Genomic DNA, 14925 nt, shown 5'->3' on the forward strand with positions numbered 1-14925 from the left:
CCTCACCAGCAGAGAGAGAGCACAGGCTTAGTTCTGGCTCCTGTGTCTGGTGTGAGGGTCTTGGGTGCAGGGTCCGGAATGCAGCTTGGCTGGCAGGAGCGTATGGACGGGCAGTGTGGGAGGGAAGCACTCACTTCCCTTTCCGCTTGTCAGAAAGCCTGGGATCCCCGTCTTGAAGCTGAGTGGCCCCGAGGCGGATGGGCAGCAGGGGCCACTGGCCTTGGCTCCCAAGTGAGCGGACAGGGCTGTGACAGATCCTGCCCCCCATCTGGATTCTGCTTTCTCCAGACTCTGAGAGCATTTTGGTGGCACAGCTCAGTCAGAGCAGTAGGACTTGGCACTGTTCTGTGGATGGATCCCCTTTTAGAGACTAGATCCCCCTTTTTAGAGACTCTCCCTCTATTCCATAGACTTTTCCCCACTATTCCGTGGAAGATTCCCTTTTCAGAGATGGAATCCCACATTTCCATGTTTCCGTGGAGGGATCCTTCTTTCAGAGACTGGATCCCACATTTCCATGGAGGGATCCCCGTTTCAGAGGCAGGATCCCTCGGTTCCATGGAGGGACCCCCATTCAGCTATTGACCCCTGGTTCCTCTCAGCTGCAGCCCACAGCCACCCTCATCTGGCTTATTACGCTCCCAGCAGGTTCATGTGAGGGTGTCTTCAGGGCTTTCTGGGGTCCAGTGCTAGTCACCCCGCCTGCTTTCTCTAGGCTAGGCTCCCTTCTCTGGGGCTCCCTGCCTGCAGTGTGGCCACAGGACTAGCCTCTCCCGAAAGAGCATGGGGCCCTCATGGGGTCCCTCACCTGAGTTAGGGGTGGCTGCTGGCCATCACCTCAAGAGATGAGAACCAGGCAGAGAGGCAGCCCCTGGAGGGAAGAAGCCAGGCCCAGAAAGGGGGGGCACTTCTTCTCCTGAGCAGGTCTTGCATGGAGGGGCTCCATCTCACACCCCATGGCACCAGCCACAACCAAGCCTCCTGGCTGTGTCCTTCTGGCCTGGTGCACCTGGGAACCAGCACTTTGCAAGCACTGGAATGGGAGCTGGCCGATGTCAGGGCATGCACCCCTTCCTGTCCTGTCCCCCGAAGTGGCCTTTCTGTCTGCATGAACCCGTCTCAGTCCCAGATCCAGTGCCCCTGCTTCCATTCCCTTGGCTGGAAGATGTTTATCTAATACTGTAAGGAAAGCTGAGCCAGGGAGGAAAACAGGGATTTCCATTCGACACTTGTCCCGTCCCAACAGACTGGTCCTTCCACAGCTAAGGGTGCAGGCGCAGGGCTGGCAGAGACAAGCATGGCTGCTGTGGCCCCTATAAAGAAGAATTGGACAGACGGCGTAGACCTGGTAGATGGGGCTGGAAACAGCCCCTTAGCACATGCCCGGCTCACTCTTGGCTGAGTTTGCTCAGGAAGGTAACCTGAGATTTCTTGTTCTTCCCCATTGTAATTCATTCTTGTATTTTCCTTAAGTGAGAACAAAGGAGGGGGGAGGAAGAAAGAGAGAGAGAGAGAGAGACAGACAGACAGACAGACAGAGACAGAGACAGACAGGCAGGTAGAGACAGAGAAAGGAGACAGAGGAAGGAAGGAAGGAAGGAAGGAAGGAAGGAAGGAAGGAAGGAAGGAAGGAAGGAAGGAAGGAAGGAAGGAAGGAAGGAAGGAAGGAAGGAAGGGAAAGAAAAAAGAAAGAAAGAGAGAAAGAGAGAAAGAAAGAAAGGAGAAAGAAGACATGAACACACACACACAAAGAGAAAGAAAGGAGAGAGAAAGAAAGGAGAAAGAAGACATGAACACACACACACACCGGACGGACACACACACACACACACCGGACGGACACACACACACACACACGAGGTTAGGACAGTGGTAAGCAGGAAACAGAGTGGGAGGTTCCAGGGACCCCCACAAAGGTATCCAAAAGGGGGGGGGGCTGGAGAAACTAAATAGCAAGAGCTCTGAAAAGGAAACAGCAGGTGCCAGAAGAAGAACCACATCAGCCCCCCACCTTTCATTGCCATGTGCACCCCCAGGCTACGTATGGTGAAGAAAGCCCCAGAGTTTTTTTCACCAGAAAAACTCTCTCCAGCAGCGTTTTCTCTGCTTCCTACCATGTAGGCACAGGCACCGGGTGTGTCCACGTTTCAGGAAAGCTGTCTCTGGACTCTACCCGTGTCTAGAGTGCCAGCTCCCTGGTGTCTCTCTCTGGGCCAGAACCTGTCAGGGTTTCTTTTGGGACAACTTTCAGCACCTGAGCACCCCCACGGGGGCCAGTGTTAGTTCTGGGATCCTCTTAGGAGAAGTTCTCCACCTCCTCCATCTGCCTAGAGATTCTGGCTAGTTTAGGAACAGGGCTAAGACAGCTGTGCAGGGGGCTAGAGCAATGGCACAGCAGGGAGGGCGTTTGCCTTGACATGTGGCCAACTGGAGTTTGATCCCCGGCATCCCGTAGGGTCCCCACCACCACCACCCTGAGCCTGCCAGGAGTGATTTTTTGAGCACAGAGCCAGGAGGAAGCCCTGAATGCTGCTGGATGTGGCCCCCAAAATACAAAACCTGTGGGAGGGGGAGAAGGAGGGAGGGAGGGAGAGAGACAGACAGACAGAGACAGAGAGACAGAGAGAGATAGAGAGAGAGAACAGAAGCACTTTCTGGACTGTGCATGGGCCCCTGCTCTGTGCCAGGCCCTCCCCTGTGCTCAGGGGTGGAGCCTTGGCAGCCGGGTTTCCATGGGAGTCTCACCCCGTGGATCTCGATGCCAGCTCTGGAAACACAGCCTTGGCCTTGCTGTGGGGTGGGGCACCCCTGGCAGCCCCTCTGACCTCTCATATTGTCTTGTCTTGTTTCCCATGGTATGCCCAGGATTGAGTGGCAGAAACCCCCGCAGTGGCCACGCTGTGGACGGGCAGAGCTGGACTCCTTGCCACTGCCCTAGGGCTTCTTGGCCTCTAGCAGGGCACCCAGCGTGGCCCACACTGTGTGTGTGGGTTATGAGCGAGCCTGACCCGGCCCATCCTTCCCCTGCCGGACTCCCAGGCCCCCCTTGGCCCAACGGCTCTGTCTTGCTGGCTTTGCAGCTGGCTCCACCTGCCTGTCCTTGGCTCTGGCCTGGCGCCTGTGGCTCCGTCCATCCATCCACCGTGCATCTGACAGCCAAAATCACCTTCGGACTCTCTGGCCACCATGTGCGGTTCATCGACCATGGCCAGCCAGGAAGCTCCACATCCTGGGGAGACACTCTGCGGCTCTGCACCTGAGTCTTGCACCCGAGACTCCAGAACTGCTGAGTTGTGGGAAGCTGCCGATGTCTCCTGCATGCTCTGTCCCCTCCTCATCGCCGTGTTCGCAGCGGCCCCAAATGGCCTTTCCTGACCCACTTCCAGCTCCCGAATTTCTGAACAATGGGAGATGCTGAGCACGGAGGAGGAGCGTGGAGTGTGTGTGTGTGTGTGTGTGTGTGTGTGTGTGTGTGTGTCAAAGGGGCCGTGTCCCCCATAGTCAGAATTACAGGGTGGAGGGTGTCCCGGGACACTGCTTGCTTCCAGGCATGGAGTGTATGTGTGTGTGTGTGTGTGTGTGTGTGTGTGTGTCAAAGGGGTCGTGTCCCCCATAGTCAGATCAAAGGGGTCGTGTCCCCCATAGTCAGAATTACAGGGTGGGGGGTGTCCCGGGACACTGCTCGCTTCCAGGCGTTGGGGCCATGCAGCCGGGCCGGCTTGGAAAAGTGGAGTAGGACAGTTTTTCCCGGGGCTAAATTTAGCCGTTGCTTTGGAAAATCCAAGAGGTACAGCCTGTGCCTTATCTTGCCCGGTTCTCGCGCCCTTCCCTCTGCGCTGGCCCCGTGGTGCAGCTGGCGGTGGCCCCCCGCACCCCGTTTATTCTGGGAAGGGCTCCAGGAGCTTTCCCGAGCAGCACGGGGGACTTCCTCCGGCGGCAGCCGGCCTGCTCCCCAGAGACAGCCCAGCCCCGGCCCAGCCCGGCCCAGCCGCCGCCGCCCCACCGTTTCCCGGGGAGCCCGCGGCAGCCTCAAATAACGCGATCAAAATAGCCGACAGTATCTGATGGCCGCGCCCTCATTCATTCACTGGCCAGACCCGAGCTGGCCCTGACCCCGCAGCCGTGTGTGTGTCCTGGAGGCTCCGTCCGTCCGTCTGTCTGTCTGTTCACATCAGCCTTTCCAGACGCTTGCAGAAAAAGGGTTTCTGGTGCTTAAGGCCAACGTAAGTGACGGGTTTATGCAGCAGTGTCCCCCCAACCAGGCTGAATCGCTGGGGGTGGGGGGTTCACGGGCTGGAGAGGGCGATGCTCATGCTCATGGGGGGAACATCCTGCCAGCTGCTGCCCTGGGGAGGGAGGAGGCTAGTCCAGAATCGGGATTCCCACCAACTGTCCCCTGCACTCCCCTGTTCCCACCCCAGAGGGTTGGAAAGCGGGGTGTCCTCGCTGCTGTCCTGGGGGGTCACTTTGTTTCTTTTCTCTCCCTCTGCTGGGCTGCGCAGGGAGAGCGGCCAAGCAGGGCCCAGGCCCCCCACAATACACCCTCTGCAGCGAGTGGCCTCGGGGGCCCCCACACGCGCCCCAGCGACCTCTGTGGCCCCTTGACTTCCAGAGGAGGCTGCGCGTCGGAAAGAATGTTCCTTTCCACTGTCGATCATCCGCTCGGCCCCGGTGCCAGGGAGGCTGTGGCGGGCAGTGCTCAGGGTGGCCATCCTGGAACTCGCCTTCCTCACCCGGCTGTGGTCAAGACAGGGGCACGCGCCTGTGGGAGCTCGAGCTGTGGTTGAGCCTCACTTGGAGGGGGAAAGGCTGCCGGGTGGGCCTGGCCACGCAGGCTGGCATTCCAGGGGCATCATCTCAGCAGAGCCCAGAGACTCTGGGATCCTTGATTTAGGTGGAGGGGAGAAGCCTAGCATGAGCCAGAGAGCTGGAGCACAGACTTTGTATACAGGAGGCCCCCAGCACTATCAGTTTGGGGGCTGGAGTGATAGCACAGTGGGTAGGATGTTTAGGCAGGTGATCTGGGTTCGATCTCCGGCATCCCATAGGGTCCCCCGAGTACCACCAGAAGTGATCCCTGAGCGCAGAGCCAGGAGGAAGCCCTGAGCATCTCTGGGTGTGCCTCTCAAAACAAAACAAATAAAAGCCATTGCATCTGTTTGTTTTTTTTTTGGGGGGGGGGAGAATTGATTAAGTCACACACCCATCGGTGCTCAGGGCTTCTCCCTGGCTCTGTCTGGCTCTACCCACAATAGAACAACACTCGGGTCATGAGTCTGCTTCTCCACATCCCCTCATGTTGTTGCCAAGCTCGGGGACACTTAGAGCAAGGGGTGCGTGTCTGTGACGCCCCACAGCACTCAGAATGCTGCATCATGATGAGCCGGCTCTGCTGACTCACTTTCACGGCTCAGACAAGACCAAGCCCAACTCTGCTAGACTGTCAGCCTGGTGGGCCGGAGCCCGGCAGTCTCGGCTGTCAGGTTGAGGCTGAAGACGGGACTGGTGCTGGACACTGGCCCTGATGCGTGAGAGCCTGGACTGCCAAAAACCTGAGCAAAAGTGATTGAAAAGAAAGGCCAGGGAGAGACAGCACAGCGGCGTTTGCCTTGCAAGCAGCCAATCCAGGACCAAAGGTGGTTGGTTCGAAGCCCGGTGTCCCATATGGTCCCCCGTGCCTGCCAGGAGCTATTTCTGAGCAGACAGCCAGGAGTAACTGCTGAGCACCGCCGGTGTGGCCCAAAAACCAAAAAGAAAAAAAAAAGGCCAGGTCAGGGAGATATATAGGAGAGAAGGGCTTTTGCCTTGTATGCAACGAACCCCTTTTTCAACCCCTAACACCTCTTGGTCACCTGAGGCCCACCAGGAGTGGCCAGTTAGTACAGAGCCAGAAGTGAGCGCTGAGCACAGGCAGGAGTGAGTACAGAGCCAGGAGTGAGCTCTGAGCACAGAGATCGAAGTCAGCCCTGAGCAGAGCCAGGACTGTGAGCCCTTGGCACTGAACCAGGAGTGAGCACAGAGCTGAGAGTGAGTTCTGAGCACAGAGCTGGGAGTCATTCCTAAACACAGTCAGCCCTAAGCACAGAGCTAGGGGTGAGCCCTGAGCACACCTAAGTGTGGCCAGAAAAGGAAAAAGAAGCAAAAGGAAGTCAGCAATTGCATCTCGTCCTGAAGCTGTTGGTTGGGTCTTGAGAATGCGCCGTGGTTATGAGATACAATATTCATAGAATCGGGGCAGAGTCTTGGGGCACCAGCCGGTCTCCACTCCAGGGTCATTCCAAATGTCTGTTCTTAAAAAAGCTGCTTTCGAAAAGCGGTCCCTTTGGTCCTCGGTGTAGACGGACCCAGCTCCCAAGAATTGAGCCCAAGGAGAGCCTTACCATTCATCCGATGGGGTTCACCCAAAACCCCTGCAAGGAGCCTCATTTCCGGGTGGGAAAACCAGGGTACAGTGTGGCCTTTGTCTTTCCTGGGTCACAGCGGCTGGATCCAGCCAGGGCTTTGTGTTCTCAAGTGCCCTTTCTCAGTACTAGCAGCCTGGTCAGATCTGGGGGGGGGGGGTCCCTGGGAGGCCAGTGTGGGGGTGTCAGGCAGTGAATGGGGGTCTTATGGGATGGGGAACAGTCAAGCTCGATGCCTCTGTTCGGAGCCCATTCAGTGCCGTGTCTGGGGTCATGGGAAGGAATCACGTATGTCGTGGGGAAGGGCTTGATCCCCAAAACCTTTCAAACAGGCCACAGGCCATGGAGATGTGCGTCCAGGCTGGCAAGGGGATGGGAAAGGGAGAGGGGTGGGCTGTCAGGGATCCATACCTGGGACTCAGCCTGTCCCCCCCCCCCGACATCCTGGGGGTACATCTGTACACAGGGTGGGCTGGGGTGTCCCCTGTGGACAGAGACAGCTCTCCCTGGTGTCCTGCTGTGGCTGTGCCGTGCTTATACCCAGCTGGTCCTTGCTGCCAGGGACACCCACACACTTCCAGGGAGAGGCGAGCTGCCCCATGCTGCAGACTCAGACAGGAAGGGGGTCCTCTTGAGACTGCCCTGCTGTGTGTGTCTTTTCTGGGACCCCCCCTCCAATGTCCTCTTTTGTTTTATTTTGGGACCATACCTGATGGCTCTGCACTGGAAAACTAGTCCTGGTGGCTTGGAGGACCACATGGGATGCTGGGATCAAACCTGGGTTGGTCCTGTTCAAGGCAAATGCCCTACTCTCTGTGCTATCGCCCTGTCCCCCCCAGTGTCATCTTTGGGACCACCATGTGCTTGAAACCCACCCCATTGTGCCTTTCCCAGGGACCCCTCCAAGCATGCCCTTCACGGGATCCCTTTGTATTTTTGACTCTGTCCCCAGCCCCAAGCTCAAGTGTGGTGTGGACCCCAGCAGGCATTTCTCCCCAGCACCCCTCGGCTGGTGACTGGCACCTCCCCCTGCTTACTTTCTGTGGTCCCCTCTGTGGAGAAACAGGCAGGCAGGGTTTGTGCAGGCACCTGTCCCTCCTGATGCCCTGCTCATGCCCTTTGGACAGATCCCCTCAGCCTCACTCCATGGTCCTGCAGCAGGGACCTTCCCTCATGATGGGGTATCAGGGCCGGAGTGTTAGCTAGCCTGGGACAGAATTGGGACTTCCTGGGGCCAGAGCCATAGGATAGAGTGTAGGGCTATCTACCTTGCACACGCTGACCTGAGTTTAATCTCTGGCATCCCATAGAGGCCCCCAAACCTGCCAGGAGTAATTCCTGAGCGCAGAGCCAGGAGTAACCCAAAGAACCGCCAGATGTGGACCCAAAAATACAAAACAAAACACACACACAAAAAAAGAATTGGAACTTCTTTCTACTCCATGTCCCTAAAACTCTGTCTAGGTGAAACAGCATTTTTTTTAAACTTTATTTATTTATTAATTGATTGATTAGTTTTGGGGCCATACCCGGTGATGCTCAGGGGTCACTCCTTGCTCTGCACTCAGAGATTGCCCTGGGCAGGCTGGGGGACCATATGGGATGTGGGGAATCGAACTGGGTTCCTCCCAGATTGGTAGCATGCAAGGCAAATGCCCCACCGCTGTGCTATCTCTCCGGTCCCGAAACAGCATTTTCAAAACCAAGCACCATCCCTCCATGATGGAAAGGGAAGTGGAGCCCCTTGGGTGTCAGATGGTGTTGGTCAGGCTCTCCCTGGGGTGTTGGACAAAGGAGCCTGGACCCAGACCTTTGGGGTCTCCTAGCTGTGCTCCGAAGGCAGGAGCTTCGGGGAACGGGAGCAGGCATCGGGGTCTTGGGGCTCCTTCCGGGCCTGGTGGTCACTTGGTCCATCCCTCCCCAGATAACCAGTTCAGGATGTCCATCCTGGAGCGCTTGGAGCAGATGGAGCGGCGGATGGCTGAGATGACGGGGGTCCAGCAGCACAAACCAGGGAGCGGTGGCAGTAGTGGCGGCGGGGGCACCGGCAGTGGGACCGCAGGAAGCCAAGCCCAGGTAGGAGCCCGAAAGCTCATAGGAGGCCGCAGGGTTGTGTGCGTGGGGCAGCTCCTTGCTTCTCACTGTTCCCCCGAAAGGGGAGAAGCCTGGGAAAGCCTGGGGCCTTGGGCTTGGAGCTGGATGCTGCAGTTCTTGGGGCTCAGCCTATGTGTGTCCAAGTCACCTCCACACACGTGGCAAGTGGAAATGTCCCACGTTCAGCACACGCAGGTCCTGAGGCTTCCACCCAGCCACTGGGGTTTTCACAGAGCACCCCTACACGAGCTGTCATGCCCCGCACCCCAAGCTGCCCCCACATCTGGGCCTGGACTCGGCACATCCAGCTTCTGTTGAGAAGCTCCTTTGGAGAGAGACTGGGAGAAGGGCATTTGGGTCACATTCAGCTGCGCTCAGGGGTTACTGTTGGCTCTGCACTCAGAAATCACTCCTGGCAGGCTCGGGGACAATATGGGATGCCGGGGATCAAACCCGGGTCCATCCCAGGTCAGTTGCATGCAAGGTAAATGTCATACCGCTGTGTTATTTCTCTGGTCCCATGATTTTTTTTTTTATTGGTTGGTTTTTGTTTGGGGGCAATGCGTGGCAGTACTCAGGGCTACATCTGGCTAAGTGCTCCTGGTAGGGATCAGGGAACTGTATGGGGTTCTGGGGCTCCAACAACACTGGTTGTTTGCAAAGGTAAGTGCTTTGCCTGCTGTCTGTCTCTCGACCCCAGCAATAAGGATTTAAAATCTGGCTTTACCCTAAGATTCTTTTTTCTTTTTTTGGGGGGGGGGGGCTACTCCCGGCGGTGCTCAGGGGTTACTCCTGGCTGTCTGCTCAGAAATAGCTCCTGGCAGGCACGGGGGACCATATGGGACACCAGGATTCGAACCAACCACCTTTGGTCCTGGATCGGCTGCTTGCAAGGCAGACGCCGCTGTGCTATCTCTCCGGGCCCTACCCTACGATTCTTAATTCAAGATTCAAATTCTTGCTCAGACCCCAGTGAGCCTGGGCAGCGACAGGAGACCCAGGGGCACTCTTTGGTCTTGAGTGCCTGAGCTCTGTGATGCCACTGTCATTCTGTGGCACTAACGTGGCTGCTTTCCTCGGGAGAGAAGCAGATTGCTTTTACTTTGGGGGGCGGGGGGTGGATTGGCTTTTTTATCTGAACCTGGCTGTGCTCAGGGGTTATTCCTGGCCCTATGCTCAAAAATTGCTCCTGCCAGGCTCAGGGGACCATACAGGATATTGGGGATCAAACCTGGGTCGGCCACATGCAAGGCGAAAACGGATGGTTTTGTTGGGTGCAAAACTCTCCCTTATGGAGCCTGAGCGATAGCACAGTAGAGAGGGCATTCGGCTTGCACACGGTTGACCTGGGTTCAATTCCTGGAATATCTCATATGGTCCCTTGAGCCTGCTAGAAGTAATTTCTGAGTACAGAGCCAAGAGAAACTCTTGTATACTGTGGCCCCAACACAAAACGGAACCAAAAAAAAACTCCCTTCTGGCATCTCAGAGGCTTCCAGGTTCTCAGACTTAATTTAAGCAGCTCATTGTCAGGCCTCTGTCTGGCCACTCTGCTACCGCCCAGCACTGCTCTGTTGGCACCTGTATGCCCAAGGGAGATGCCCATGTCTCTGCCCATCCCCTCGTTTCCACAGCTGTTCTTCCAGGTTTATACAGGAAGAACGGAACTGAGCAGAGCACAGGGCAGGGGAGCACAAGGCAGGAGCACATGCCCCTGGGAGCAGGGTGGGCCTGGCTCCCTGAGCACTGCCAGGAACACTGCCAAACTGAGTATCCCCCAGCACTATTGGGTCTTCCTCACCCCCACCCCAAAATTAAATAAGACAGAGCTGTAAAGCCTGGGGCTTTGTCAGAAATCGGCCTTCTTCACGGAGTTTATTACTGAAGAGACTTGACAGGATCCCAGAGCTTAGGGTTAACCTAACGGCTGTGAGTGTGGTTGGGGAGTTGGGGTGAGTGCTCCCCATCCGGCTGTGCCCCAGACTCTCAGAGCTACTGCGTTCAGTTGCCTGGACAGCATTTACCCTCCTACAGTGGGTGTTTCTGCCTCATCTCCCCCCATGTCTTTTAGGATTCGGGTCCCTCCTCATGAGCATTTCCCCACTAAATTGTCTGCAAAGACTGATTATCAACAGATGTGTGAGTGCTGTGTTCTCAGTGCAGCCCATCCAGGAACCCCTGGGCAGTGCGGGGTCTCCAGGGCCATGCTCAGTGGTGCTCACGGACCAGGTGGCCCAGGCGGGACTCACTGCTCTCACAGACTTGTTTTAGGTTTCTGTAGGGACAGAGCCAACCACTTCAGAGGGGGAGGGAGGGGGGTCCGGGCACCCTTGTTGAAAGCCTCAGGAGCCAAAGCGATAACGCAGCGGTAGGGCTTTTGCCTTGCACGCGGCTGACCTAGGACATACCTTGGTTCGAGATCTCCGGGCGTCCCATATGGTCCCCCAAGCCAGGAGCGATTTCTGAGAGTATAGCCAGGAGTAACCCCTGAGAGTCACCGGGTATGGCCAAAAAAAAAAACAAAAAAAAAGAAAAAGAAAAAAGAAAGCCCCAGGAGAGTGGCTGCCTCTGTGGTTCTGGCAGCATTTTCTCCAGTGGGGAATCCCCCACTCTAATAATGTGGGGACTATCCCGGGAATAGCGCTACATGTGGGGCTGAAAGTGGGGCTTCCAGCTGCTGCCCCTGATGCTAGACCCCCAGAGTAAGTTTTTCCCTCTGTGTCCCTCTGGGTTTTTGGCTTTGCACCACCACCCTGTGTGTGGTCCTGGCCAGGGCCCCTGTGTGTTTGTGTGTTTGTGTGTTTGTGTGTGTGTGTGTGTGTGTGTGTGTGATGCTATGGGCCCTGGGCCAAGCTTATGTATATGTTTCATGTGTGTGTGTCTCTGTGTGTGTATGCAACATGCTCCCTCTCCCCTGCCCCCTGCAGTGCGCCTCGGCCCCGGGGCCATTGGGGAGTTGCTTCGAGAGCCGCGTGGTGGTTGTGTGCGAGAAGATGATGAGCCGCGCCTGCTGGGCCAAGTCCAAGCACTTGATCCACGCCAAGACCTTCCGTGGGATGACACTGCTGCACCTGGCAGCCGCGCAGGGCTATGCCACCCTCATCCAGACGCTCATCAAATGGCGGTGAGGCCATGCCCAGGAGACCCTGCACCCCGGAGAGTGGGGAAGGGACCCCTGAACCCTGGAAGAGGGGGAGAGACTCCTGCACCCCAGGAAAGGGGCCCTTGTACCCTAAGAGTGGGGAGAGATACCAGAAGAGGGGACCCTGTACCCCAAGAGAGGGAGTAGGAGGCAGGACACCCGATGCACCTTGGGTTGCAGCAATGACCCCTTCAGGCTCCCAGGAGTAGGTTCTCTTGTACAGAGTCCCTCCATTCTGGGGGACAGAGGACTTTCCCCATAAACATGTGGGGCCCAAGGGAGCGCTTTACCTTCTCCCCACAGACCAACATCTGGGCTGCCCACTTTCTCGGCCCCCTCCTTTACCCCAGGGATGTGGGGGTCCCGGCTGTGCCACTCAGGGGTCACTCACAGCCCGGTCTCCCCCCAGCACCAAGCACGCGGACAGCATCGACTTGGAGCTGGAAGTCGACCCCCTCAACGTGGACCACTTCTCTTGCACCCCGCTGGTGAGGGTCTCCTGCCTGCCTCTCCCCGCTTTCCACCCTCCAACCTCCTCAGCCCTGCCTAGCCACCACCAGGGGAAGCCCTTCTGCTCTGAGCCACCTTCCATGTTCCCCCCCACCCCCAGATGTGGGCCTGCGCCCTGGGACACCTGGAGGCAGCTGTGGTGCTCTACAAGTGGGACCGCCGGGCCATCTCCATCCCCGACTCCCTGGGCCGGCTCCCGTTGGGCATCGCCCGCTCCCGCGGCCACGTGAGGCTGGCCGAGTGCCTGGAGCACCTGCAGCGGGACGAGCAGGCCCCACTGGGCCCCCACCCGCGTGTGCGCAGCCCCCCCGGAGAGGAGCCCGCCCCCGACAGCTGGGTGTCCCAGTGGCACAGCGACACCATCACCTCCCCGGAGATGCCCAAGGGTGCCACCGTCATCGCCAGCACTAACCCAGGTACCTGTCCCACCATGCCAGGCCCACACCCCCCTGGAAAGAGGCTCGGATGCCACTCGTTTAGGCGCCCCTTGAGGGCTCGGGGACACATCTGATTTTATCTTGTGCTCACCCGCGTTCCCCCTCACCCCCACTTAGAAGGCGGATAGTAACTTCAGTTCTGCACCAGGACAGTGAGGCCCGGCCACACTCACATTCCCAGGCCCTGAGACACCAGAGGTGTCTGGGTGGGTTGATTCTTTTTTTAGATTTTGGGTTTGAGGGCCACATCCAGCAGTGCTCAGAGGTCACAGCTGGCTCTGCGCTTAGAAATCACTCCTAGCAGGCTCAGGGGGACCATATGGGATGCCAGGAATTGAACCCGGGTTGGCTGTGTGGCAAGGCAAACACCTCCCTGCTGTGTTATTTCTCTGGCCCCCTGGGTTGATTCTTGAGGTGCCCGATTGGCTCCCTGTCCACCCTGGCTCTGCCCTTTCTCGGAGCTGAGAAAAGCCTCCTTCTGCTGCAGTGATGAGAGCCACAAAGTTTTCTCCAACTCCTCAAAGCCTACATCGAACCCCAAGTCCTTCCAGGCTATGCCAGAGATATTGCACCCTCGGCTCTAAGCCTGGTGGCCCCAGGGAGCAGGGGGAGGGTCGGCGGGTAGGCACCCTCACCCTGAGGGTTGACATTGGTTCTGTCTACAGCGCAGGTGGCCGGCAGTGCGAAGGGGACCAGTGTGGGCAAGGAGGCAGCTCCTGCACCACTGCGCCAGCGGGAGCCCATGAGCGTGTTAATGATGGCAGGACGGGAGGTAAAGACGGAGCCAGGCACCTGTCGGGAGAGCGCCCAGAATGAGGGCGAGGCATGCGCACAGCCCATGGACGACATCCAGGTACGTAGGCATCCATTTCCTCAGGCATGTATAGCCTGGCACTGCACAGCCCCTGCCCACCTATCTGCCCAGGGTTCACCCAGGACCAGCCATGGGTCCCGGGACAGCGGAAGCAGGTGCGACGCGACACAGAGGACTGGCGCTGTGTACCATTAGCTGGCTGCTCTCTCTCTGACCAGCCAGAAAAATTTTAAAACCTTGTGGCTTCTCAGCACTGTAACTCTTCGGGACTCGGGAGCCAGCAGGGCCCACTTGTTTCTGCAGACCATGTGGAGTCATCCACCCCTGCAGCCGATTCCCTCCCTCCTGGTTTTCCAACAAAGGAACCCAAAAGACACAGAGAGGCGGAGAGTCCCAGGAGGTCAGAGTTGGGGAGACAGATGGGAGTGGGAAGACACTTGCCTTGCACATTGGCTGACCCAGGTTCTGTTCTTGACACCCTGAGCCCCTCCAGGAGAGATTCCTGAGCACAGAGCTAGGCGTAAGTCCTGAGCACTCCTGGGTGTGCCCCCTCCAAAAAACAAACAAACAGAAACAAAGCCAAATTCCAGACAAGTGGTCCTAAGGGGCGGCAGATCCATAGTGACCCCTCTCCTCACCCCTGGCGCCTATTGCTGTGCAGGTCCTCATCCATCTAGCACCCATCTTTGGGATCCTGAGGAGTAGTTCATGATAGTCCCCCAAAAGACAAGCGCTGCCTTCCCTCTCCTTCCCAGCATCTCCCAGCCCAAACCGCTGCCAGGCAGCAGCTGGCCAGCAGGGGGCGTCTGGCACCTATTGTGTAGGTTCCTGCCAGGAACAACCTCACTAGTAACACTGGACAGTTGGCACCAGGCTTTGAACGCCCATCGCCTGAGGGGCCCCTGCAGAACCACTTACTAAAATGTTTTGTGAAAGGGGAGGACACGCTGCCTAGCCCCATGTGCTTGAACATGTGCATCTTGGGGATCCAAAGCCTCCTGTTGATGGGCCGGTTCAGTAGCATAGTAGTAGGGCATTTGCCTTGCACGCAGCTGACGCAGGATGGACCTCAGTTCAAGCCCCAGTGTCCCATATGGTCCCCCACGCCAGGAGCGATTTCTGAGCGCATAGCCAGGAGTAACCTCTGAGTGTCACCAGGTGTGGCCCAAACTCCAAAAAAAAAAATAAATAAATAAAAACTTTGTAGAAAGAGAGCTAGAAGTGAACTTACCCTCCTATGGGAGGGCCTGAGCCCTGTGTGAGTCGGGAAGAGGCCTGAAAGTTGGGCTCCTTCCTCCTTCCCACCCAGCACAGGACAAATCTCTGTAGAAATCTAGAAGATGCCACTACTCTTGTGTTGAGGTGTCGAGGGCACGCCGGCCTAGAGTGTCTGCCCCTGTGCCCAGAATAAAGCAGCCCCCCCACCCCCAGGATTTCCCTTCCCAACCCATGCACCAGCTCACAGACCCACTTTCTGAGTTCTGCCCCAGAGCTTGACTTTTTCTCACAGTTTCTGTTTTGTTTTCA

The 14925-nt window shown here is 57.3% G+C and overlaps 2 protein-coding genes across 8 annotated transcripts in view; one reads left to right on the forward strand and one right to left on the reverse strand.

The window, feature by feature from the left end:
* The window catches only part of ERRFI1 (ERBB receptor feedback inhibitor 1), a 731587-nt gene that overhangs the window by 584564 nt on the left and 132098 nt on the right, over positions 1-14925 (reverse strand). The window lies entirely within an intron of this gene.
* Positions 1-14925, forward strand: part of CAMTA1 (calmodulin binding transcription activator 1) — a 552305-nt gene that overhangs the window by 513121 nt on the left and 24259 nt on the right. For all 7 annotated transcript variants that reach the window (XM_049775266.1, XM_049775269.1, XM_049775270.1 and 4 more), the window contains 5 exons: positions 8326-8477; positions 11423-11619; positions 12047-12125; positions 12248-12563; positions 13250-13437. In XM_049775266.1, coding sequence (XP_049631223.1) covers positions 8326-8477; positions 11423-11619; positions 12047-12125; positions 12248-12563; positions 13250-13437 — 932 coding nt within the window. The remainder of the gene's footprint in view (positions 1-8325; positions 8478-11422; positions 11620-12046; positions 12126-12247; positions 12564-13249; positions 13438-14925) is intronic.

Source organism: Suncus etruscus, chromosome 6 (genome assembly GCF_024139225.1).
Source record: "Suncus etruscus isolate mSunEtr1 chromosome 6, mSunEtr1.pri.cur, whole genome shotgun sequence".
NCBI classification, from domain to species: Eukaryota; Metazoa; Chordata; class Mammalia; order Eulipotyphla; family Soricidae; genus Suncus; species Suncus etruscus.